The sequence below is a fragment of the Capra hircus genome, chromosome 19 (genome assembly GCF_001704415.2).
Source record: "Capra hircus breed San Clemente chromosome 19, ASM170441v1, whole genome shotgun sequence".
NCBI lineage: Eukaryota > Metazoa > Chordata > Mammalia > Artiodactyla > Bovidae > Capra > Capra hircus.
The window spans coordinates 52591236-52614831 of NC_030826.1; the positions used below are offsets into that span (position 1 = coordinate 52591236).

The following is a 23596-nucleotide window of genomic DNA, read 5'->3' on the forward strand; positions in this document are numbered from 1 at the left end:
ACACAGACGTGGAGATGGAAGGTTTGTTCCCTTCTTGCCTGCATGCAAGACGGCTTTGGTGTTGAAGAACTGAAAGACAGTTACCTCTAAGATCATTCCAAGGCATGAACTCAGAGGCCCAATAATAGAGCAGAGCTCTAGAAATACAGCCAAAGAAGGACTGTCCCTTTCAGCAGCAGTTGGCTTGTCCTAGGAGGAGGCTTCGAGTCCGCAGCCAGGGAATGCTGCCCTACCTCGGTGGGTCTTAGCCTATAAAGCAGAGCCAGGTCCATAGTCTCTTCCTAGAACCTGTGAAGGCAGATGTGTCCGGAGTATGATGCAGCTGTCACAAGAGCATCCTATCCAGTGGGCTTTGGTTGGGGGCCCTTCATCAGACGCTTGTGTCGTCTTTAGTGGGATAAAGGAAAGACATGCATAGTCTCACAACACTTTAAATCACATTGTTCTTTCAAATTTGTGTCATGCCAAATTTAGGGGAACACTGTGTTTTCAGAGTGTTTGTATTGGGGGGGTTTGGGGTCAAGTGTGAGAATAGTCATGATAACTATCATTACAAGAATGATCTTCTTCCCTCTTTCCTGTTGGTTTGAGCCCCCAAATCTCCCAAGAGTTAGAAAGAGATTACTCTTTTTTTTTTTTTAAGGCAGAAACTGGGGAGTGGGTGTGCTGATATTAAATGTGGCAACGAGAGCCTGGGGTTTCCCAAGATATTCATGAGAAACAGAAGACTCTGAGGCGTGGGAAGTTCCGGAGAACAGGAACTAAAGTCTGAGTACACATTGGGTAGTGCCATCGGGGCCCATAACCCAAGCCAACAGACAACTGGGCAAAGATTCGAAAGTCTACGCTCCCAGAGAAAGCAAAGTCTGCCCTTAAGAAAAGAAATATGACACGCAAACATAGAGCTGGCCGGGGCCCTCATGCCCTTTGTCAGGTATTTCCTTAAAGTGGTAAGTAGTAAAGATTTTGGCGATGCTTGATTCTCTCCATTGTGGGTATAGCCTGCCTCCCCCAGCCCACCCCAATCCCACCTGCAGCAACCAGGGCAGAATGTTCTCAGTTCAGCAAATATCTTCTCCTAGGACAGTCTGAGCCAGGGCTAGGACAAGAGTGATGGTTAAAAAAAAAAAAAAAAAAAACTAACAAATCAGAACTCAAAGCCAGCAGTCATGCCTGGGGGAGAGTTCATCAGCCCTGTGATGGGTCAGAGGCCAAGGCCAACCAGAATGATGACCCTCCACCCCACTGGATCAAGGTCTCTTTGGTTCCCAGAGGAGTCATAGACCACGCCCATCCTGGAATTCCCTAGGAGCCCGCACCTCCTACACAAGGATGTCTGGGCCAAACTCCTAAAGTTTTCCTGAACATTCCCAAGTGGTTCCACATTCTCAGACACGGTTTGCTCATGGGATGTAAAACCCAGCGGCTCACGGTGGGGGGAGGGGAGCACACTGCCCGGAATCTCTGCCCAGAAGCAGCACATTCTGTGCACTCTTTGGCAATTCCTTCTCTCTCCCTGGGCACGTCACGATGCTCACTCTGTTTTCTCCTCCTTGGAAAAAACTACGTGACCTCGGTTAACATCTGCAAGACGCGCAGTTCTAGATAAGCAAAGCCTGTTATTAGCAGCTCTGTGATTTTTTTTTCCCACTGAGGCCTCTCCCAGCTATTTTTGGGCCGGGTTGCCCAGCCATCCCAGTCTCAAGGGCAGAGATCGGTATTGCAAACTTTTGAATTCTGTTCCAAACGGTAACGAAAGGCAGGCAGGCTCCGGTGGTGGTGTCCCACGGCCAAGGGATGGGGGTGGGAGAGATTCCGTGGAGATCTGGAGAAGGAGCTAAGATGGAAACTTGGCAGCCAAACCCAGCTTCCCTGGCTGCTGGCCCACCCTCAGTGCTCCTGGATGGTGCTGCCCGTGTTCTGGAAGGCTCCGGGGCAGGTGGGAATCGGACTGATAGCTGCCAGGATGAAACAGGCTAATCTGGGAGTGATCTTCAGACCTGGAGAAGACACGCCCACTCTAAGGAGGAGTCCCCTCAGAACTCCAAGCCAAGTTGGGCAGTAGGGGATAGAAAAATACAGTTGCTGTCTTTCTTTTGCCTTTTATATGCCTCCTGACTCTAATCAAGCCACTTAATGCCTCATGCCTCAGTTTCTCCATCTCTCAATGCTTACTCCCGTTTCCTAGCACTTTCAGTTACAGAGACAGTCCTAGACAGACCAGTTAGGTAAGACTACATTACTTGATGCACGAAATAGGAGGCCCTCTAGTGGACGGCGCAATCGTATGCCTTTCACTATGAGTGAACGAGTGAGCAGGCACAGGAATGAACAATTAAAGAGAAGAATTTTGTAGTCTTTCATGCAGAGCCACAGAAATAAAAGGAGGAGAGAATTTCCAGGAGAAGGTTGCGGTGAAGTCTCCTATGATGCAAAGAAGACAAGGACAATGAAAATTAAAGAAAAACCTGGTTGTGCATGATTGCTGACTGGGAGGAGGGCAATTTCATGCCACAGCCTTCTGGAAAGCAGTGTCTATTCACCAGAGGATTCAAGTCCCCTTTGACCTAGTCACCTTTCTTCCAGGAATTTATCCTGCAGGTATACTTACAACTGGGCTCCAATAAGTAAGTTCTGCGATATGGCCCCGAAGCATCACTGTAATGCAGAAAGATGATAGATACCCTAAAATGACATCATTAGGGGCCTGGTAAAGTAAATTACACAACATCCATACAGCAGATAACACGTGGCTCCTTAGAGAATGAAGCCACTCTCTATGTAACGATATAGAACAGGCATTCACGTGAGGGGAAAAATTACAACCTTTATTGAAAAACATTAAAGAAGACCTCAGAAAATGGACCAACCTAGACAGTATATTGAAAAGCAGAGACATTACTTTGTCAACAAAGGTCCGTCTAGTCAAGGTTATGGTTTTTCCAGTGGTCATGTATGGATGTGAGAATTGGAATATAAAGAAAACTGAGTGCCAAAGAATTGATGCTTTTGAACTGTGGTGTTGGAGAAGACTCTTGAGAGTCCCTTGGACTGCAAGGAGATCAAACCAGTCCATCCTAAAGGAGATCAGTCCTGGGTGTTCATTGGTGGGACTGATGTTGAAGCTGAAACTCCAATACTTTGGCCACCTGATGTGAAGAGCTGACTCATTTGAGAAGACCCTGATGCTGGGGAAGATTGAGGGCAGGAGGAGAAAGGGACGACAGAGGCTGAGATGGTTGGATGGCATCACCGACAATGGACATGGGTTTCAGTGAACTCCGGGAGTTGGTGATGGACAGGGAGGCCTGGCGTGCTGCGGTTCATGGGGTTGCAAAGAGTCAGACATGACTGAGCGACTGAACTGAACTGAACTGAACAGTAAATGGAAAGGCAAACCATGTTCTTGGGTAAAAGACCCATCACCGTAAAAATTTCAATTCTCCCCCAAGTAATCTACAGATTCAAAGCAATTCCATTCAAAATCCTAAAAAGCTGGGGTGGGGGGGTGTTGTGGGAGGGAGGGAGGAATTGTCCTATAACATATAAATGCTTATTAAAAAGAAGTAATAATGAGGACAGCGGTATTGGAACTACTATGAAACATTACACCAGTACAACCTAATAGAAAGCCCCCCAAACAGACCCACATATATATGGAAACTTGATCTATGACCAAACAGGCATTGCATACATATCAATGGGGAAAAGACTATTTCCTAAAAAAACCACTGAGATATTGGGGCATTTGTAGAAGAAGAAATAGAAATGACCAAAATATATGATATACAATCTCTCAGTACTCAGACAGTATCCCAGAGAAGATATTTAATGCCATAGTTGGCAAAATTAATAACCTGATAATATCTCTGGAGTGACTTGATCTCTCATCCACTGCGTAGTTTTATTTCTTGTAAAAGTTATAATAGGCATTGTGAAAGTGAAAGCCACTCAGTAGTGCCCGACTCTTTGCGACCCAGGCCTGAATACTGAAGTGGGTAGCCATTCCCTTCGCCAGGGCATCTTCCCAACCCAGGAACTGAAACCAGGTCTCCAGCATTGCAGACGGTTTCTTTACTGTCTGAGCCACAAGGGAAGCCCATGAGTCCTGGAGTGGGTAGCCTAGCCCTTCTGCAGTGGATCTTCCTGACTCAGGAATCGAACTGGGGTCTCCTGCATTGCAGGCAGATTCTTTACCAGGTGAGCTATCAGGGAAGCCTATTTGCTAAAATTATAAAACAAAGCGGGAGAATCACTATTAACACAACATTCAAGACTGTGGTTACCTCTGGCGGTGGGAGGGGATTGGGAAGAGGGAGGAGTACTGAGAGCTTTCAAGATAGCAGGGCTAAGGTCTTATTTCTTAAGCTGGGAGGGCTCTGCAGATAGAGAATGGGTGTGTGCTCAGTCATGTCTGACTCTTTGGGCCCCCAAAAATAGCAGCCCACCAGGCTCCTTGGTCCATGGGATTATCCAGGCAAGGATACTGGAGTGGGTTGCCATATGCTCCTCAAGGGGATCTTCTGTACCCAGAGATCCAACCTGAATCTCTTGTGGCTTCTGCATTGGCAGGCAGATTCTTTACCACTGAGAGGGAAGCCATATAGATACGAAGCGAAGTGAAATTTGCTCAGTCGTGTCCAACTCTTTGAGAATTCTCCAGGCCAGAATACTGGAGTGGGTAGCCTTTCCCTTCTCCAGGGGATCTTCCCAACCTAGGGATCGAACCCAGTTCTCCCGCATTGCGGGCGGATTCTTTACCAGCTGAGCCACAGCGAAGTCCAAGAATACTGGAATGGATAGCCTATCTCCTCTCCAGGTGATCTTCCTGACCCAGGAACCGAACTGGGATCTCCTGCATTGCTGGTGGATTCTTTACCAACTGAGCTATCAGGGAAGCCCCATATATATAGAGAGATACCTTAATAAATAAAAGGTGTAAAGAATTTAAAGTAATAACAATATATATGGTATGTATGGTACTGGAGAAGACTCTTGAGAGTCCCTTGGACAGCAAGGAGATGAAGCCACTCAATCCTAAAGGAAATCAACCCTGAATATTCATTGGAAGGATTGATGCTGAAGCTGAAGCTCCAATACGCTGGCCACCTGAGGCGAACAGCCAACTCACTGGTAAAGACCCTGATGCTGGGAAAGATTGAGGGCAGGAGGAGAAGCGAGTGAGAGAGAATGAGATGGTTGGGTCCCATCACTGAATCAATGGATGTGAGTTTGAGCAAACTCTGGAAGGTAGTGAGGGGCTTCCCAAGTGGCTCAGTGGTAAAGAATCTGCCTGCCGATGCAGGAGACTCAAGAGACGCAGGTTCGATCCCTGAGTCAGGAAGATCCCCTGGAGGAGGAAATGGCAACCCACTTCAGTATTCTTGCCTGGAAAATACCATCGACAGAGGAGCCTGGTGGGCTGCAGTCCATGGGGTCACAAAGACTCAAATACTACTGAGCACAGCACAATCAGTCCAGGAGATAGTAAAGGACAGGGAGGCCTAGCATGCTGTAGTCCTCAGAGGTAGCTGAGTCAGACACAACTTAGCGACTGAACAAACACACATATGGTGTATGGCCAGGATTTATTTTAGCATGATAGGAAACAAATGAATTCATGAAGGGTCCCCCCACCCTAAAAAAAAGGCAGAACCATGTCTAGCACATTTGCATTTTTTAAAAGGTAATTTAATGTATGTGTTTATGATTAGTTTGTGCATCATAAAATAGCTCTAGAAATAACTACAAAAAACTAGTAATAGTGATTGCCTCTGGGCAGGGAATGCCAAACAGGGTAGTGGGGGGGGCGGATTATTTTTCACTGCGCACCATTAATATAATTTGAATTTTTCCCTTGTGCATCTGTAAGTTCTTGAGAAACCCAGGGGTGTTTGCAGGCACCAAAAGACTGAATCAGGTGCAGACCAGCAGAGCGCTGGGGCACCCTCCTAGCCCAGCTCTTGAGAGGTGAAGCGCCATTGCTATCAGGCTTTTTTCAGAATTTCTAAAACAGGCACATTGCAGGACTTGGAAGTGTAGGGCCAGGATCCGTTTTAACACTTCCAAGAAGTCTGGGGGTTGGAAGGAGACTGGCAAAAACAGGATGAAATCAGAGACCCTCATTTGGGAGAGGGTTCGTTGACTGCAAATCAGTGGCACCCCATTCCCAGGATACTACCACCTGTAGCCCTGTGCCCAGACCTTTTGTTTGGAAAAGGATCAACATTCCAATGTGGTCAATAGGAAGAGCCAAGGAGAGGGGCTCTCGGAAAATGAAAGTGTTAGTTGCTCAGTCGTGTCGCACTCTTTGCGACCCCATGGACTGTAGCCCGCCAGACTCCTCTGTCCATGGGATTCTCCAGGCAAGAATACTGGAGTCGGTTGCCATGCCCGCCTCCAGGGGATCTTCCCGACCCAGGGATAGAACATGCATCTCTTAGGTCTTGTGGACTGGCAAGCGGGTTCTTCACCACTAGCGCCACCTGCTGCTGTTGCTAAGTCGCTTCAGTCGTATCCGACTGTGCGACCCCATAGACGGCAGCCCACCAGGCTCCGCCGTCCCTGGGATTCTCCAGGCAAGAACACTGGAGTGGGTCGCCATTTCCTTCTCCAGTGCATGACAGTGAAAAGGGAAAGTGAAGTTGCTCAGTCGTGTCTGACTCTTCGCCACCCCATGGACTGCAGCCCACCAGGCTCCTCCGTCCATGGGATTTTCCCGGCCAGAGTACTGGAGGGGGTTGCCAGCGCCACCTGGGAAGCCCTAATGAATAAGGAGTGGGGAAAAAGGAAAAAAGTACTGGAGTGGGTTGCTATTTCCTTCTCCAGGGATCGAAGCCTGCATTGCAGGCGGATTCTTTATCGTCTGAATGAGGGTGGCAAGGGATCCCTCCAGGCAAGGGATCCTACAATCTCAGCTGGAGGAATGATAACTCCTTCCTCATAGCCTCCACCTTCCATTTTGGCCAAAGTTCTGGAATAACTCGCCGAAAACGGCCTGCGGGTGGAGCACACTGCCCTCGGGCCCCCTCCCAGCGAGCGGCTCCTCTCCCGGGACCTGCTCGCTGAGCAGCGGAAAAAAAAAAAAAAAAAACCACAGCTCCCAGAAGCCCGCAGTGGGCGTCGGCGCGCAGTCGCGGAGCGGGGGCTGCCGGGAGCGTGTTGCCCGGAGGCGGGGCGAGCGCGCCGGGCGGAAGTCGGCTGCCCGCTGGGTCCCCGGCGCTACCCGCAGCGAGGCCCCGCCGCCCGCGGGCCCCGGAGCCAGACCGCACCGGGTGAGTGACGGCCTGCCGGCTGCTCGCCGGCGCCTGCTGCCCGCTCCGATCCCGTCGCGTCCCGCCTCCGACCCCAGGCTCCATCCCCCTTCTCCCTGAGCGGGGCCTCCGCCCCCCTTGACTCGCTGACTAGGGTGGGACGCCTCCCTCTCCTCTGATTTGTAAGACTCTTACCTCCTCTGACCTACGGGACACCTGCCCCCTCTGACTTAGGAAATACCTCCCTCGTGTGACTGCAGGACGACCCTCTCTGACCTGGGGGACTCGTCCACCCTCTGACTGGCACGGTCCACCACCCTTCTGACTGCAGGACTCCTGCCTGCTCTGACTTGTGGACACCTCGCCCCTCGGCCTAGGTTGGGACATCACCCCCTCTGAGCCTGGAGGATGCATTCCCTTCCTGAGGCTTAACTATCCTTGAGGACAACCCTCTCCTGCCCGCTGTGATTTCATTACAGCCTCTCTGACCTCTGCAAGGCTTCTCCTGACCTGTTAGGGAACTCCTCCCCTCTCTGACTGGCACTTTGTCACACCTGCAGCAGGTCAGCATCCCCCCACCCCAGCAGGCCTTCCTCTTCTTCCCCTCTTTCCTTTGCACCCAGACTGCCCTAACCCCCTCTCCACTCTCTCTCCCCACCTTCTGGTCAGGATGGGCACCATTCCTAGGACAGGCGCTTTGCCCATCCCTGTGGTTTGTCGTGACCCTTGCCCTCTCGTCCCTAGGCTTGGCAGGCCCCCTTCCGTCTTCCGGACATGTCTTTTTCCCAGGCACCTGAGAGTCCCCCAGGAGATGGGTGCCTCTTTGCACTCCAGCCCTGTTTCTGGTATGTGCTTGACATCTTTTCCTACCCAATTCTGAACAAATAGTAGATGTAGGAGCCCACATCTGCTGAGGTCGAGTGAATCTTGCTGGTCCTTCTGTCTAAGGACCAAACCTTAACAAAAGCACGGGGTCTCCGGGGGTCCATGAAAAGGGAGCAGGTGCTGCAGCCCTTCAGGAGCCCTAGGGTCTCTTCAGCCTCCCCCTCCTCTCTCTTTGAGAAGCTTGATTGAGAAAAATCTGCCTGGGCTGGGCTGCGGGCCTTCCTCCAGCCCCCAGCCTCACCCCACAGGCCTGCCAGTGGAACAGCCCAGCCTGAGCCTCTGGGCTTGATGGGGCTCCTCCCAGAACAGCCAGCAAGCAGCCGGCCCCTGGGGCGCCTCCCTGCCTGCCTCAATGAGCCCTCTATTCGGCCTGAGAGGCACACCGACCAGCCAGCCGCTCCCTCTGCACTTGGTAGGGGCGTCCTGTCCTGAGAGCGTCTTTGGGAGAGGACTCAGGGGAGACGCGTCGATTTGGTCAGGCACTGCCACGAGGCCTCTGCAGTGGTCTGGGGCCAGGATTCTCCATCTTCTCCCTTTTTCTTGTCCCAGTTAACCTGGTCACACACGGCGCCGTGACGTCACAGGGTAGTGGAGGAAATCCTCCCCGGGCGAGCATGCTTTGTGGCGCCGTGTGCGCTGATTGTTGCATTCCTTCTGTTAGCTGAGAGTCTGCTTTCTTCCCCCTAAAGATGTCACCCAAATGTAGCTTACCCCTTATTTTCATAGCCCATAGCTGTGGTGTGTTTAAGCTGTGGATACTTGAGGGATTTCTTACCTGCCAGTCTGACTGCACCCTGCGCGTGTGCCCAGCCTCCCTGAGCCACAGAGGTGGGGAGGAGGGGCCCAGGGTGCAGGAGGAGCGGCTGTGTCCGCCCTACTCCCTGAATGTGGCCTTTGAGGTGAGCACTGCAGGCTGCCACACACACACGCCCCTTTCATCTGAGTCTCGGGACTTGCCAGCAGTGACGTGGCAGTGCTCGTGGCAGCTGTGGAGGGTAGGTGGGCACATGTTCCAGTGTGTTCTCCTTTAGAAACAGAGTACCTCAGATCTGGGAATGAGACCACATTCAGGTGATTGTGGAATGGTACCTAGGACACTGCAGGGAAACAGGTAGTGATGTTACTTTTCCCTTCAGTAACACTCTGGACTGTGGGGATTCCTGGAGAGATATTATTAAATGCCAATGTTAGGGGAATCTAAAACTTTCGATTTAATCTTTAAGGACCTCTGTGTTGATTTCCCGTTGCACTAGACTCAAGATGATCAGTTAGAAAAAAATAATCCTGGTGATAGAGAAATCTGTTTGGGAAGGTGTTCAGTTTTCTCGTTTCCTGTACCTTCTTTTAAAAATCCTGCTTGTTTACTTGTAGTAGGTCCAGTCATTGAGTGGAACTCACAGCTTCAGGTTCTGAAGCGGAGCCCGACTTCCATTCTTGTTCAGCTGGGGGAACAAGCCGTGGGGAATGAGGCTCGAGGAGGGCCCCAGACAGCAGGGTTCAGAAGGGGCCAGACCAGATCCTGTTACGGTTACTGATGGGGTGGGGGTGAGGGTGAGGTTGGAGCCCCCACAGGAGGGCTCCAAGGGTTGAGTGAGTCCCAGCAATATCTGCCACTGAGAAAAGTGCCCGGAGGAAATGGCTTCTTGTAGGTGCAGCTCTGCTGTCTGGGAGCAAGCCCTGATTCAGATGGACCGTGGGGTGATTATGTCCTCATATTTGTGGGCTCTCTGCATAAACAGCCCCAGTGATGTGTGGTTTTGTGTACGGCACAGCACCTCACTTTCAACTGGAAAGATCACTTTTTGCTAAAAATCCTCTGAGTATAGCTTTAATGATACAACTGAAGCACACGCAGCCCTCCCATGATGGCAATAACCACAAACTGTGGACGATCCTGACAGTGTGCCCACCCCGGAGACAGAGGCTTGTGCGAATGGCCCTGCCCCTTCGGAAAAGCCGGAGGTTCTTTCTCTGTCTCCCTCCTTGTGGTTGGCAGAATAATGCCCCCCCCCCCAAGATGTCCACATCCTGACCCCCAGAATCTACAAATATATCACGTGGCAAGGGTTATTAGGGATTCCCTGGTGGCTCAGATGTAAAGAGCACCTGCAGTGCTGGAGACCTGGGTTCGATCTCTCAGTTGGGAAGTTCGATCTCCCTGGAGAAGGAGATGGCAACCCACTCCAGTTTTCTTGCCTGGAAAATCTCATTGATGGAGGACCCTGGCGGGCTACAGTCCATGGGGTCGCAAAGAGTCAGACACAACTGAGCAACTCTACTTTCACAAGGGGATATTAAGGTAGCAGATGGAATTAAGGTTGTTAACCCACGACCCTAAAAGAGGGAAACCATGCTGGGTTATCGAGCAATCACAGAGCCTTTAAATGTGGAAGAGGGAGAGAGGAGAACTTTAGAGGGAAGTGATGTCAGAAGGGCCAGAGCGAGACAGTGTTGTTGCTGGCTTTGAAGGTGGAGGAAGGGGCCACAAGCCAAGAAATGTGGGCAGCTGCGAGAAGCTGAGAAAGGCCAGCTCCTTGGAAAGGGACACAGCCTTTGATTTTAGCCCAGTGAGACCCATGTCAGACTTCCGTCCTCTAAGACCGTAAAGCGAGTTCGTGGTGTGTAAGCCGCTGAGTCTGCGGTGATTTGTTAATAGCAGCAATAGAAAACAAACTCACTCCTCTTGGGTAGTGACCTTAAAGCAAGCCAGAGGGCTAAAAAATAAGTTACCTCGAGCTGTATGTAACCGGATTCAGCACGCAGTTGTGAGTGCCTGTATACAGAGTAAGAGGAGCCCGGGAAGGTGCAGACTCAGGTAGGACCCGGAGTTTCAGCCCTGACCTCAGTATTCACTGGAAGGACTGGTGTTGAAGTTGAACCTCCAATACTTTGGCCACCTGATGGGAAGAGCTGACTCATTTGAAAAGACCCTGATGCTGGGAAAGATTGAGGGCAGGAGGAGAAGGGGACGACAGAGGATGAGGTGGTTGGATGGCTTCACCAACTCAATGGACATGAGTTTGAGTAAACTCCAGGAGTTGGTGATGGACAGGGAGGCCTGGCGTGCTGCAGTCCAAGGAGTCACAAAGAGTCGGACACGACTGAGAAACTCAACTGAAAAGGACATACTGGACTGCTATGGACCTTTCCCTTCCTTCCTGGTTTCCTTCCACTGTCCACCCTGTCCACATTTGAAATGGCCTAAAATAGTACAAAGGAGTAAGCCTTGGCAAGTCCGAAACAGAAAAATCCCTTGAATCAGGTCATATTTTCCAGAAGCTGAGACACACCGTCTGCATTCTTTGAGATGCCGTCTTGCTGGAGCTGTGAAACCCTTGGCGCCTAGTGATGTCAATGGGGTGAGCTCTTGACTTTCTAACCAGGAAGTGCCCTTTGGCAGTGAGCAGAGCAGGAACTCGGAGGCCAGCCCAGCCCACTGTCTGGACAGGGCTCTCTAGGAGCAAGGTGGGGCCAGGAAGGCAGTGGCTGCCCCCAAGGCGACAGGGAGGCGGGAGAGGCCTCCTTATCTCCACACTGTGCTTCCTGCCTCCCTAGATCCTGAAGGGGTGTGGGGGACGGGTAGCCTTGGCAGCTGTCGTTAAACCTGTTTGCCTTGCCACCTGTCACACCCCTGAACTGAAGGAATCTACAGAAAAAGGCTCTTGGCTGTGTCGGGGGTTGCCACCCACTTTCTTCTAAGCCTTGGTAGAGTCCGGTGATGAAAGGCCCGTGGAAGTAGGGGTGTCAGAGCCTGTCCTCCTCCTTAACCGTAACCAGACCTCGGAGGGGCTGCTGCTGCTGCGGTGGGGAGGCAGCGCCCCCCTGGTGTACAGCAAGAGACGGGTGCCGCCTCCCTTGGGTCTGCAGTCCACTGGCCAGTGGATAATCACCAGCACCACACCTGGCTGTTTCTGGTCTGTCTTCTAAGGAAGTGCTGGTTCCACGGACACCAGAAAAGCATGAGTGTCAGCGAGCCATTCTTGACACCCGCCCCAAAGAGAGGGGACCTGGAAGGAAATTAGAGCTTGAACCTCCTGGGTGGTGGTTGCCCCTCGACAGCCAGGGACGCCTTTCCAGAGATGCTGCAGTGGGGCTGGCATGGGAGAAAGGAAGCCGGAAGGGGTGTGGTCCCCAGGGGTTTCTGAACGGGAGCGAAGGTAGGCATGCCCCCTGAACAGGTGAGCCTGGCCGGCCAGAGAGCTCGTGACTTTCTACCACAGCAACTTGATTCCAGTTTTCCTGGTTACATAAAATCAGCCTGGGACCTCCCTTGTGGTCCAGTGACTAAGGCTACGCACGCCCAATGCAGGGGGCTCGGAGTCAGTCAGTCCCTGACCCGGGAACTAGCTCCCACGTGTGCAAATAAGACCCAGTGCGGTTAAATAAATAAAAATAATTTTTTAAAAAATCGACCCATTAGGATGGCTCAGTGGGTAAAGAATCCACCTACAATGCAGGAAGGGAGATGTGGGTTTGATCCCTGGGTCAGGAAGATACCCTGAAGAAGGAAGTGGCAACCCACTCCAGTATTCTTGCTTGGAGAATCCCATGGACAAAGGAGCCTGGAGGGCTACAGTCCTTGGGGTCGCAAAGAGTCGGACGCAACTGAGCTCGAGCTGCACGTGGTGGGGTTGACAAACTTCTCGTCACGTAGAGCGGACATTTAAACTGCTTAGTGTTTGGAGGTGTGTGGGCAGGGGCAGGTCCTTCTGGGAATGGCTTTGTCCATTTCACCTCTCAGCTGCGCTGGCTTGTCTCCTGGTTTCGTGGATGGCAGGTTTTTGTTTTTGTTCTGTTTTTTTTTTTTTTTTAATAAAAATGCAAGCTCTCTCTTGGAGCCAGGCCTCCAGCAACAAGAGACTACAGGCAGCTCACCATCAGTTTTAGATGATAAACTGGCGGGTCATGGCACGGCATGAAAACGAATCTGATTGGAAACTTTCTTTTTCTACAAAATAAAAATAATCCCTTGGGATGCCAAAGCAGGGATGGACACCAAAGTTGGGCTTTGATCCAGTGGTGAAGCTGAAGGGGCTTTCTGGACGGCAGCCCGAGCTCTCCGGTCACTGAAAGCAATGGAATAAGTGTTTATGTAGCAAAACGTGATCGAAACCCAGCCCTCCTTTGGTCCTGGGAGCCAGCCTGACTGAGCAGAGCCCCTGGGCTCCTGGGGCTCAGAGTCAGTGGGGAGGCTGAGACCGGGTCGCAGGCAGAGAAGTGGCAGAGTCCGGCCCTGCAAGAGGCGCAGCCAGCATCAGGAGGGTTGGTTCTAGGCCTGGCCTCACACACCGCCACAGGCTTCTCGGCTGAAAACAGCACACGTGCCCTCCTTGTTCTGGAGGCCAGAAGCAGCTGTTGTTTCACTGGGCCTAGACGGTGTGGGCAGGGGCGCGCTCCACCGAAGGTGCCAGGGCACAGTCCGTCCTCGCCTCTTCCAGCTCCTCGGGCTCCCATGCGATTCTTGGCCGTGGTCACATGGCCTCCTCAGCTGTCACATCCACCGCCCCCCTCTTCGGTGAGGACATGCTGAGGGCCCACCTGGGCAATCTCGCCATCGCAGGGCCCCCCGACTGGCTCTCGTCTGCACAGCCCCTGTTGCCATAGAAGGGGCCAGTCCCAGGTCCTGGGATCCAGCCCGGCTGCCTTTGGGATGTCAGCCCCTCATAGAAGGGACGCTCATGGGGGGGGTGGGGGGCATTTCACATAGACGCAGGACAGGAGGGGGGCAGGACAGCAAGGGCGTGACTCTCACGGGACAGCCAGGAGCTGCTAGGTGGGTCCATGTGGCTGAGTGGAGAAAGCGTCCTGTGCGAGTGTTTGGCACACAGATTGTGGGATCACAGACAAGGCGGTGCTTAGCATGGGGAGCATGTGCGAGGATGCGAGCCTTCGCCTGCAGGCTGAGGAGCTTGTCCTTTGGCAGGAAGGTGCCAGGGGCTGGTAAAGATTCACTTTTCAGGAAAGTCTCCGTCAGTTGTGTGAAGGATGGATTGGGGAGGATCTGTTTCTCTCGGGGAGCAGGGCGTGGGTATTCTCAGCTTTGCAGGCCGTCTAGTCCCTGGCTCTGGCTGTGCCCGGCGCTCACAGAAGTGGGCCGGCCCCTGCGCCAGCTTTGCCTACAGAGCCGGGCCCCCCAGGCCTGCGCACAGGTGCTGGTAATGTGAGGGGGGACGCGCTGGACAGCAGCGGGAGGTCAGTGCCAAGTCCCACAGCGTCTGACCCGGTGGCCGTGGCCCTGGGACGCCCGTCCGATGTGCACGGTTTACACGTGGAGAATCGGGGATCCAGAGGAGCGAGGTCACTTGTTTGAGGTCACGTGGCTGGTAACGGGCAGAACTCAGGTTGCCCAGAGGTCTGGGTCATCAGGAGGCCAAGGTCTGGGTCATCAGGGCAGAGGCTGGGGTGGCGGGGGGAGTGGTGCGGAGTTGAGAGCTGGGGTGCGGACAGGTGAGGGGGCCTGGCACCTGCCAGGATGTGGCGGCATGAGCGATTTGACTGCTGCCCAGGCTGGTGCTGAGGGCTGGGAGCGCCCCCGGCCAGCAGTGCCTTCCTGCCGGGAATCTGCTGCAGGCGCGGGAGGCTCAGCAGCTGGGCTCCTGGCCTGAATTCCAGGGAGACTTTCAGGCTGGGAGGGTGTGGATTCAGGAGAAGTGGTGGGTGGCGAGGAAGGAGCCCGCCTTGGGGGCCGAGAAGAGAGGGAGGAGGGCTGCAGACAGGTCACCACTGGCGGCCCCGTTGCTGCCGGCAGGAGGTGCAGCAGGACACCTGGTGGCTGGGCCCCAGGAGCAGGCCTGTCTGCGGGTGGGACGTCTGCAGGCCAGCAGTGGACCCTAGCTAGGACGGGGGAGAGCGCTCCTCCGGGATGGGGATGGTGGGCTCCGCATTCATTCACAGACGCACGGTGTCACCCTTTCACATACTGAGCACTACCATTGTACCTGAGAGTGTACCCTGGAGCTGGAACAGTGGCTCAGATGGGAGATTTGGACAGGTACAGACTGTGAGAAGGAACCAGTAGAGCGGGCATGGCTGACCCGACCCTGAGCAAGCAGGAAGTCCTCCCCCTGGACCGGGGCCGGGGGGCTGGGCAGGCTCCACTGGGCCCTGGCTGCTGGTGGCGTCCTCAGAGTCTGCTGGGAGCGAGTGGAGGGGGGGACACCAGGACCGTGACTCAGTAATGAAGAGTCGGCCAGGGTCTGTGAGGGCACCTCACAGTGGAGACATGTCTATGCTGGCAGGCTCTGCCCACTGCACCTGCAGCCCTGTGACGGCAGGCAGCTCGACCCCGGCTGGATCCAGGGCCGGGGGTTTGCATGTACCTAAGCTGGGGCGCAGGGGCAAGGAGCCTCAGCTGCTCAGGAAGTGGGTGTCCTTTTCATTCCTTCGGCGCAGTATGCTGTGGGGTAGAGGGTGGGCAGGGAGGCCCTTCTGAGGAGTGCGAGCAAGACCGTCAGGAGCCGGGGCAGGACGGCGAGCCCTGTCGGGGGGACGTGGAGTAGAAGGGTGGTCGGTTGGCAGGCAGAGGAGCCGGCTTGCCAGGGACGGGTTGGGGTTGGCAGGGGTTGTGTAACTAGCGAGGGTTTGCTCCCCAAGCAGGGAATGACACGCCAGAGGAACTGGCTTGAATGGCAGGTGCTCGTGGCCGCAGGGCACCAGTGGGTGTCGGGGTGGGGGGAGTGGCAGCAAGAGGGCGCCTGTGTGGTTCCTGTGAGAAGGGGCCGTGGGAGCCGATGGAGAGGAGGCAGGCAGCCGGGTCACTGGGGCTGACAGAGCAGACGCTGCAGACGGAGGGGGATCGGGGCCACACCTGGGCTTTTCGAGGTGGCGGTGGCTTATAACTTTTGGTCGAAGTATGTTCACACAGAAGGTTGTGTCTCCCAGGGTTTTGATGGAAGTTTCGACCAGGACAGCTGTGACGATGGCCATCCGCCGTCGCTGCCTTGATTCCTGAGGGAAGAATTGCAGGCGAATGTATGTGAGAAATCCAGGCAGAATTTTGACAAGGAGGTGAGATACAGGAACTGAGAGCTCAGTGGCGACGGTGGGCTGGACGTGGACAGCGGGCAGCTTTGTCCTGGCCGTGCTTTTGAAGCCATGGTTTGGCGAGACCAGAGGAGGAGCCAGGACTCCTGCTTTCTCTCAAGGTCCCCAGCGACCAGCTTGTGTCTCCGTGGCAAATTGGGGTACTGCTTCCTGGGGGCAGAGGGAGCCCTCTCCCAGGAGGGGAGTCGGGCCTATGCCTAGGGGAGGAGAGGAGGACTCTGAGGCTGTTCCGCAGGGCCCCTCATGTCTTACCTGCTCCTTAGAAGTCCCTTTTCTGTACTTGACCCTGTGGCCAGAACCTAAGAATCTGTCTGGAAAGCAAGGGGATGGGAGGCCTGTTTACCATGTGGGCCTGTTGCCCTGATTTTCCATCCCAGGAGCCAGACCACATGCTCTACATTGTGGTGGGGGGTGGTTCACAGAACTGCCAAGTCTCCGCATGAATCCCCACGCCCTTCCCAGCTGCCACCTGGCGGAGTGAGGAGCATCTACGCAGAGAGTCAGCCGTTAGTTGTTTGGGAGCCAAGGCAGAAATGCTCCATGGCCCGAGGGACGTTTCTCAGGCTGAGACCTGCCAAGTCACAGCTGAAGGTCGAGACAGAGAGCGGCCACGGGCCAGTGTTCTGCTGTTTCTGCCCCTGGTGCTGCTGTGACCTGTGAGCTGCCGTGGTCTGTGCTGGGGACAAGAGCCGCTATTCCTGGCCACCACCACCTCCCCTGGAGCTCGGCCTCCAGCTGCACTTGGGGAGCTGGCCGGGCCAAGCCACGCTGTCCTTGGAGCTGATGCACTGACAGGCGGGGCTCCAGGGATGAGGACGCGACAGCCTCTGGACCCTCAGCCTTTTGCATGACACAAAGGCGCCAGGGGACAGATGTTGCCAAAACCCGCACTGTTTCTGTTTGGCTTGATTGTGTTCCATAGTTGACTTGAATGGGCTTCCCCGATGGCTTAGTGGGTAAAGGATCCCCTGCAATTCAGGAGACACAGGAGGTGCAGCTTCAGCCCCTGGGTCGGGACTGTCTCCTGGAGGAGGGAATGGCGTCCCACTCCAGTGTTCTTGCCTGAAAAGTCCCATGGATGGAGGAGCCCGACGGGCTACAGTCTGCAGGGTCACGGCAAGTAAGACGTGAGTGAGCAGCCAAGCACAGCACAGCATGTTTCTGTTCGGCTGATAGTGTTTTATGCATTATTTGAATATCAGGGAAACGTGACCCAGGAGGAAGTAAAAACTCCCTCTCTGAGCGTGTGTCTGCTCTGTGCACTGTTCTAGTGGCTGGGGGCGCAAATGAATGAACTGTAACGTGATGTCCAGTGGTGACAGGTGCCAAGGAAGGGGATGGAGGCTGCCGTTGGGAGCAGAGCCATCAGGGAGGGCTTCCTGGCTCAGGTGACCTTTGCTTAAAATGGACCTGTACTCTCTCTGATAGTTTGTCCTGCCCAGCGCCCTCCCCACCTCCCCGCCTGCCACGTGCCCTCTTTCCCAAGACTGCAAAGCACCAGCTTACGCAGAACTTTCACTGAGGTTTGTGTCTTGCCAGCTGGGACAGAGGACACGGAACGGTTTTGCTTTGGAAAGACTTTTCTTCCTGCTGAATAAGAGTAAACAAAGATACTGCTAGAGTCAGGGTTTACTTGAGCCAAGAGAGCAGTAATGGCCCAGAGACGTGGCCACGCCAGGCACCCTGGACGAGGCCGCCTTGGACCGTGCACCCGCTCGTACCTGGGGCGCTGTGCCCGGCAGGTCGTGACCGCTCTCCTTTCCCCCGCGTTACAGGTCCCGCTGCCCTTCAGTCTGATGCCCGTCCAGCTCTCCAACCCCCCGGAATGGAATGAGTCTATGCACTCTCTCCGGATCAGCGTGGGGGGCCTTCCCGTGCTGGCGTCCATGACCAAGGCCGCAGACCCCCGCTTCCGCCCCCGCTGGAAGGTGATCCTGCCGTCCTTTGTGGGCGCCGCTGTCCTCTGGCTGCTCTATGCCCACCGCCCCCCTCCTGGCCGGCCCCCCCTGCCCAACGCCCACAACTGGAAGCTTGTCCAGCCGCCTGCTGCTCGGTACAATGACACCTACCCGCTGTCTGCCCCCCAGAGGACACCGGGTGGGACGCGATACCGGATCGCTGTTATCGCCGACCTGGACACAAAGTCCAGGGCGCAGGAGGAGAACACCTGGGTCAGTTACCTGAAGAAGGGTCATCTGACCCTGTCAGACAGCGGGGACCGGGTGGCCGTGGAGTGGGACCAAGGCCATGAAGTCTTGGAGTCCCACCTGGCGGAAAAGGGGCGGGGCATGGAGCTGTCGGATCTGATCGTCTTCAATGGGAAGCTCTACTCTGTGGACGACCGCACCGGCGTCGTCTACCAGATCGAAGGCTCCAGGGCTGTGCCCTGGGTCATCCTGTCCGACGGCGACGGCACCGTGGGGAAAGGTAAGTCAGGCAGTCTGTCCCCGGGCTCACTGCGATGCTGGAGGACAGGTCATCCGGTTGGTTCTCAACATGTGCGCAGCGAAGCAGTCACAGGTCCGGGGGGAGTGGACGTCGGGGAGATCTCATCTCCCCCACCTCTGACCTGCGGCCCCCACAGCCTAAGCAGAGTCCTCGGAGACCTCAGACCGAAGCCATGCCCAGGAGTGTGAGCTTCTGCTGGGGGCTGGCGGAGAAGCGGGGTCTCTCCCAGAGGAGCGCTGGGCCCTGCCCTCAGGGACAGCCCCTTTCTGCATCCTCAGCCGTATCAGTGTCTTGAGCGTACTCTAGGACTGCGCCCTCCACGTGCCTCAGCCTTAAAGCCGGAGCATCAGGTTTGCTCATTCTGAACTGAGACTTTGTTAAAAAGCAAACTGCTCCTTTCTAAAAACCCAGCAGGGGAGGGTCTGAGTGTGCGCAGCAGTGCCCCCCACCCCGACCTTGAATGGAGTCTGACCTCTGGCATCGGCTGTGCCCCACGCCAGCAGGCAGGTAGCAGAGCTGTGGGAGGGAGCCTGTGTGCCCAGAACCTTCACATGGGGCAGCAGGAGAGTTGACATCAGCTTCCATGCGTGTGGCTGGGTCTGCACCTGCTAGAAAGCCAGGCTTCACTGCCAGTGCCTGGGGTCAAAGGAGAAATCGCATTAACTCACTGGGCCCTGGGCTGGCTGCCAGGCCCTCCTTCCCTCAAAGTGATAAAAATCTGTCCCGACTTTGCCCGAGGCTGCGCAGGTTGGCAAGACTCTCAGCCACCGTTTTATTGAAAACCTTGGTTGCCCACTTTCTGCCTCAGGCCAGCCGCGCATGTCCGGCACCATCCAGCAGTTCTGCTTGCCCCTGGGGTCTGGAGGGTAGCAGGATAAAGGGAGCTCGGAGTTGCCCGGTGGTCGGTCCCCCAGAGGAGACCACAGGAAGTCAGTGGGGGCCCCAGAGCCACCTGCAGAGAAGCATCCCGAGGTGAGGGTTGCAGCCACAGCTTCTTGGGCCAGCCAGAAGTTTGGAGAACATTTGGGAACAAGCAGAGATTAGAACACAGTGAAGGAATAGGTGAGAATATGCAAGAACAAAATGCCCACACAGCCTTCAAAGCTAGGCTCACGGTAAGTAAATCCATCTAAGAAAATAAACACACTGATTGGCGTGGCTACTGTGCGCATCTGTGCCGAGCCCCACTAAGCTCTGGCCGCTGGCACATAAATCCCTCGGGGGTGTGGCTGTGTGACCAGCACTTTCCTGCATTTTCCCAGGGTTGGGCGTAGTCTGAGATGGGGCTGACATGGAAGATTGGGGTCTGCAGAGATTGTGAGTGGAGGGCCGCTTTTCTGGCTGGGGAAGTACTAGGCCACTCCACTGGGGGGTTCACTTGGGCTAAGGGGGAACGGTCCAGCAGGGTTCCTGGAATGAGTTTGGGAAGAAGATGCTGGAGGGCAGGGAGAGAGGAGTCAGGAGGCGGAGGTGGTGCCCGTTTGCCCCCCGTGAACGCCACGCTGTCTGCTCCGAGGCGCCTGCCTGCCCGCCCTCCGATGGAGCTGCAGGGTGGCTGGTCCGTCCTCTACTCTCTTGTTGTCGCCCCAAGTTGAGCCCACCGTGAGTGACCTCTGCTACCTAGAGCTGCCGGGCCCAGAGGGCTCTCTGCTCTGGCCTGACTGGGCCCACGGGCCAGGCCAGCAGAAGGCTGGCCCTCTCCTCAGCCCCGCCCCTGTCTCCCTGTCCCCAGGCTTCAAAGCTGAGTGGCTGGCCGTGAAGGATGAGCATCTGTATGTGGGCGGCCTGGGCAAGGAGTGGACCACTGCCACGGGGGAGGTGCTGAATGAGAACCCAGAGTGGGTGAAGGTGGTGGGCTGCAGAGGCAGCGTGGACCACGAGAACTGGGTGTCCAGCTACAACGCCCTGCGGGCCGCTGCCGGGATCCGGCCGCCAGGTGAGAGCCAGGCCCGCGGACGGGCACCGCGAGCTTGCTTGCTCGGCTGTCTCTGACGGTTGCTCCCGCCAGGCCTCTGGGTTCTGGGGCCAGCGAGCCATTGCTTTTCACCCAGGCTCACCTGGCGGGCTCAGACAGTAGCTCCGTCCGCAGGGTCCTCCTGAGGACTGCCCCGAGGTTGGGCCTCGCCCCTGACCTGGCGGTGGGAGCAGGTGCACAAAGCTTTGCTTCTTTGCCCCCATTTTTGGAAGTCATTGTTTGTAGTAGGGAGGGGTGGTACTTGGAGTGGGCTCGGGCATGTGACTGAGGTCACAGCTTCGCCTCCAGATAGGCTGACTTCCCATCCTTTTCGGCTTGCAAGGCAGCCTCTCCTACCCTCCCTGATCCGTCTTCTCAGATCAGACCTGGTGTTACTCGTGCCTCTTGCAGAAGCTCTCCTCTACACCCCGAGAGAGGTGAAATAGCACCAAGGAGGTAATATACAGACAGACCTTGTAGCCATGGTTACTCAGCAGTGCTGGGGGAGCCGGCGAGGGAGGGCAGCCAGAGAGGCGGCCCAGCAGAGGCTCGTACGGCCCCATGGGCTCTGTCCTGCTGGGTTCAGCCACTCTGGACAGACGGACAGCTAAAGAAAAGAACGGTGCTGCTGCTCGGCTGCGGGGCCGCTAGCGGTCTGCATACGGGGCGAGGTCACCCTGGGCCCAGGCCGGGTCGGGCGGGCTGTGACCGGCCTGTGTGTCCCCAGGCTACCTCATCCACGAGTCTGCCTGCTGGAGTGACACGCTGCAGCGCTGGTTCTTCCTGCCGCGCCGCGCCAGCCACGAGCGCTACAGCGAGAAGGAGGACGAGCGCCGGGGCACCAACCTGCTGCTGAGCGCCGCCCAGGACTTCGGGGACATAACTGTCCAGCGCGTGGGGGCAGTGGTCCCCACCCACGGCTTCTCCTCCTTCAAGTTCATCCCCAACACCGACGACCAGATCATCGTGGCCCTCAAGTCTGAGGAGGATGGCGGCCAGATCGCCACCTACATCATGGCCTTCACGCTGGACGGACGCTTCCTCCTGCCTGAGACCAAGATCGGGAGTGTGAAGTACGAGGGCATAGAGTTCATTTGAACCAAGAAAAGTCAAGAGGACGAGCAAGGCCGAGGGGTGGACGGTTTTAAGCTTCATCAGGACTCAAGTTTTATAAAAACCCAAGGACTGCACTTTCGTGTGATGTTTAGTTTATCTTTTTTTCTTGTTTTGATTTTTTTTTTTTTTTTTTGGAACTCTTGAGGTGTGTGCCTGGTTTAGAAATTTCCAGAACTGGGAGCTCAGTCCCAGCCTGAGATGTGGCTTCTCAGAGGGGAACGGAAGTGGCGGGGTGGGGCTGTCTCCCAGAGCTACAGGCCGGACGTTTCCCTGCACCTCCACCTGGTGGTTGAAGCTAGTCATTGCAGGCATCTTAATTTGGGGGCCCATCCTCCAATTCAGCCCTTTCTTCCATCTGACCTCCTTTTCTTTTCTCTCCATTTCTTCTCCTGCTCAATAAATATTTCTTAAGCTCCTACTGTGTGTCAAGCACTGTGCCCTCTCTGGGAATCCAACAGTGAGTCTGAAGTGGGGCTGCCAGCTTGGTGCTCCTGGACCACCCCGCAATCCACCCCTCCAGGCCCCTGGGAAAGAACCTGTTTACACTGCAGGACCTCACAGGGCTGTGAGGGCAAGGGCAGGCCTCCGGGAACACGTCTGCTCAAAGGGCCCCAAGAGGGGCCACAGGCCCACCGTCTGCCCCCACGTCAAACTTCTCCATTCAAGGGGCTGACCCTGTATATTCTGTCTTCAGGAAAATTCTGTCCCTGCGTAGCACTTTGAAGTTTTAATTATTAGCTTCTATATTAGTTAGTTTCCTTTCTTATAAAATGGAATCGGCAAATCTTATCAAGAGCAAAGTCCTGTAGTTAAGAAATTCATTCCCAACAGTGAAGAAAATGGTAATTAAGCAGTTACAGTCGGTAAGGCAACTTTTCAAGCATTTCTAAGTCCTTGGCCAAAGGATACAATGATAAGGATACAATACCTTTTTTTAGCAATTATCAGAAATTGCCATTTCTTTAAAGACTTATGCAAATGACTTGAATGTGTAATTCCTGAGTCAAAGAGGGGCCCCAGGTTCTGGCAAGCCTGCACCTGGCTCCCAAAGCTGGGGCTCCCTTACCCTGGAGCTTGTCGATGAGGCCTGCCTGGTCCAGCAATTTCTGTCCTGGCCTTTTATTTCTCCACTTCCCTGTGGGAGTTTTGCAGCCTCTTCTTTCTAGAAACTTCACAGAAACTTTGGCATGTCTTAGTCCCTATGGTCTCTTCTCCAACCCCAGGGTAAAGGTGGAGGGTTTGGGACACGGGTCAGCCAGAACCGAAATCTAGAAGGGCCGTCACCATCAGCCCACGGTGCCCCTCTCCCAGAAGCTACCTCACCTCTCAGGAGAATGTAGGGTTTGCGATGGCCAGAAAGGGGCGTGTTTTAGGCTCTGGCTGTTGCCTTGTGAACCTCTGTCTCATAGACTTTTCCCACTTTAGAATTTTAATACAAATGCCTGGAGGGGACCCAGGAAGCATCCCTCATCCCTGCGCTGGTTGTTTCTTCCACTATGAAACCAATAGCAGAACAGAAAACAAGGTTTTGAGCAGACATGTCTCTCTAGAACTCAAATCCCACTGTACGACAGTCTGAAGGCCCAAGTCTTTTCTGACTTTGCTTACCTGGGCTCCCTGACCCACCTCCTTGATAAATATCCACGACATTCAGGGCTGTGTGATATTAAAAATACCAGAGATGAAATTAGGAAGGTTGGAGGACTAGGGACATTCACTGGGTTGAGATCTAAGACCCAGGTGCCCAGAAGCTCCATTTTCACACAGTGATTTTCAAGTATTTTAAAGCTAGACTTTCCCCCCATCCCCACCCCTGTTCGCTGCTGTAAGCATAATGATTGTGTTCCTTCCTACTGGAGCCATTGTTTTGTAAACAATAAAGTGAATTCTCTTTGTC

At 54.7% G+C, this 23596-nt stretch overlaps 1 protein-coding gene across 3 annotated transcripts; it reads left to right on the forward strand.

Moving 5' to 3' along the window:
* CANT1 (calcium activated nucleotidase 1) lies at positions 7177-23596 on the forward strand. Of its 3 annotated transcripts, none has more exons than XM_018063669.1 (5): positions 7182-7274; positions 7998-8098; positions 17957-18608; positions 20362-20565; positions 21311-23596. In XM_018063669.1, exons 3-5 carry the CDS (start codon positions 17978-17980, stop codon positions 21679-21681), a joined length of 1206 nt encoding a protein of 401 aa, XP_017919158.1. In that variant the 5' UTR covers positions 7182-7274; positions 7998-8098; positions 17957-17977; the 3' UTR covers positions 21682-23596. The 3 variants fall into 3 exon arrangements, with proteins under 3 accessions (XP_017919156.1, XP_017919158.1, XP_017919157.1); XM_018063668.1 differs by lacking the exon at positions 7998-8098 and adding an exon at positions 16020-16145; XM_018063667.1 differs by lacking the exon at positions 7998-8098 and having other exon boundaries at positions 7177-7274.

Excerpts from the sequence above, each read along its gene's own strand:
- CANT1 (XM_018063667.1), top strand. The coding sequence starts at position 17,978 with ATGCCCGTCCAGCTCTCCAACCCCCCGGAATGGAATGAGTCTATGCAC. Across the intron at positions 18,609-20,361 it reads CGACGGCACCGTGGGGAAAG|GCTTCAAAGCTGAGTGGCTG; the intron begins GTAAGTCAGGCA and ends CCCTGTCCCCAG. Across the intron at positions 20,566-21,310 it reads TGCCGGGATCCGGCCGCCAG|GCTACCTCATCCACGAGTCT; the intron begins GTGAGAGCCAGG and ends GTGTGTCCCCAG.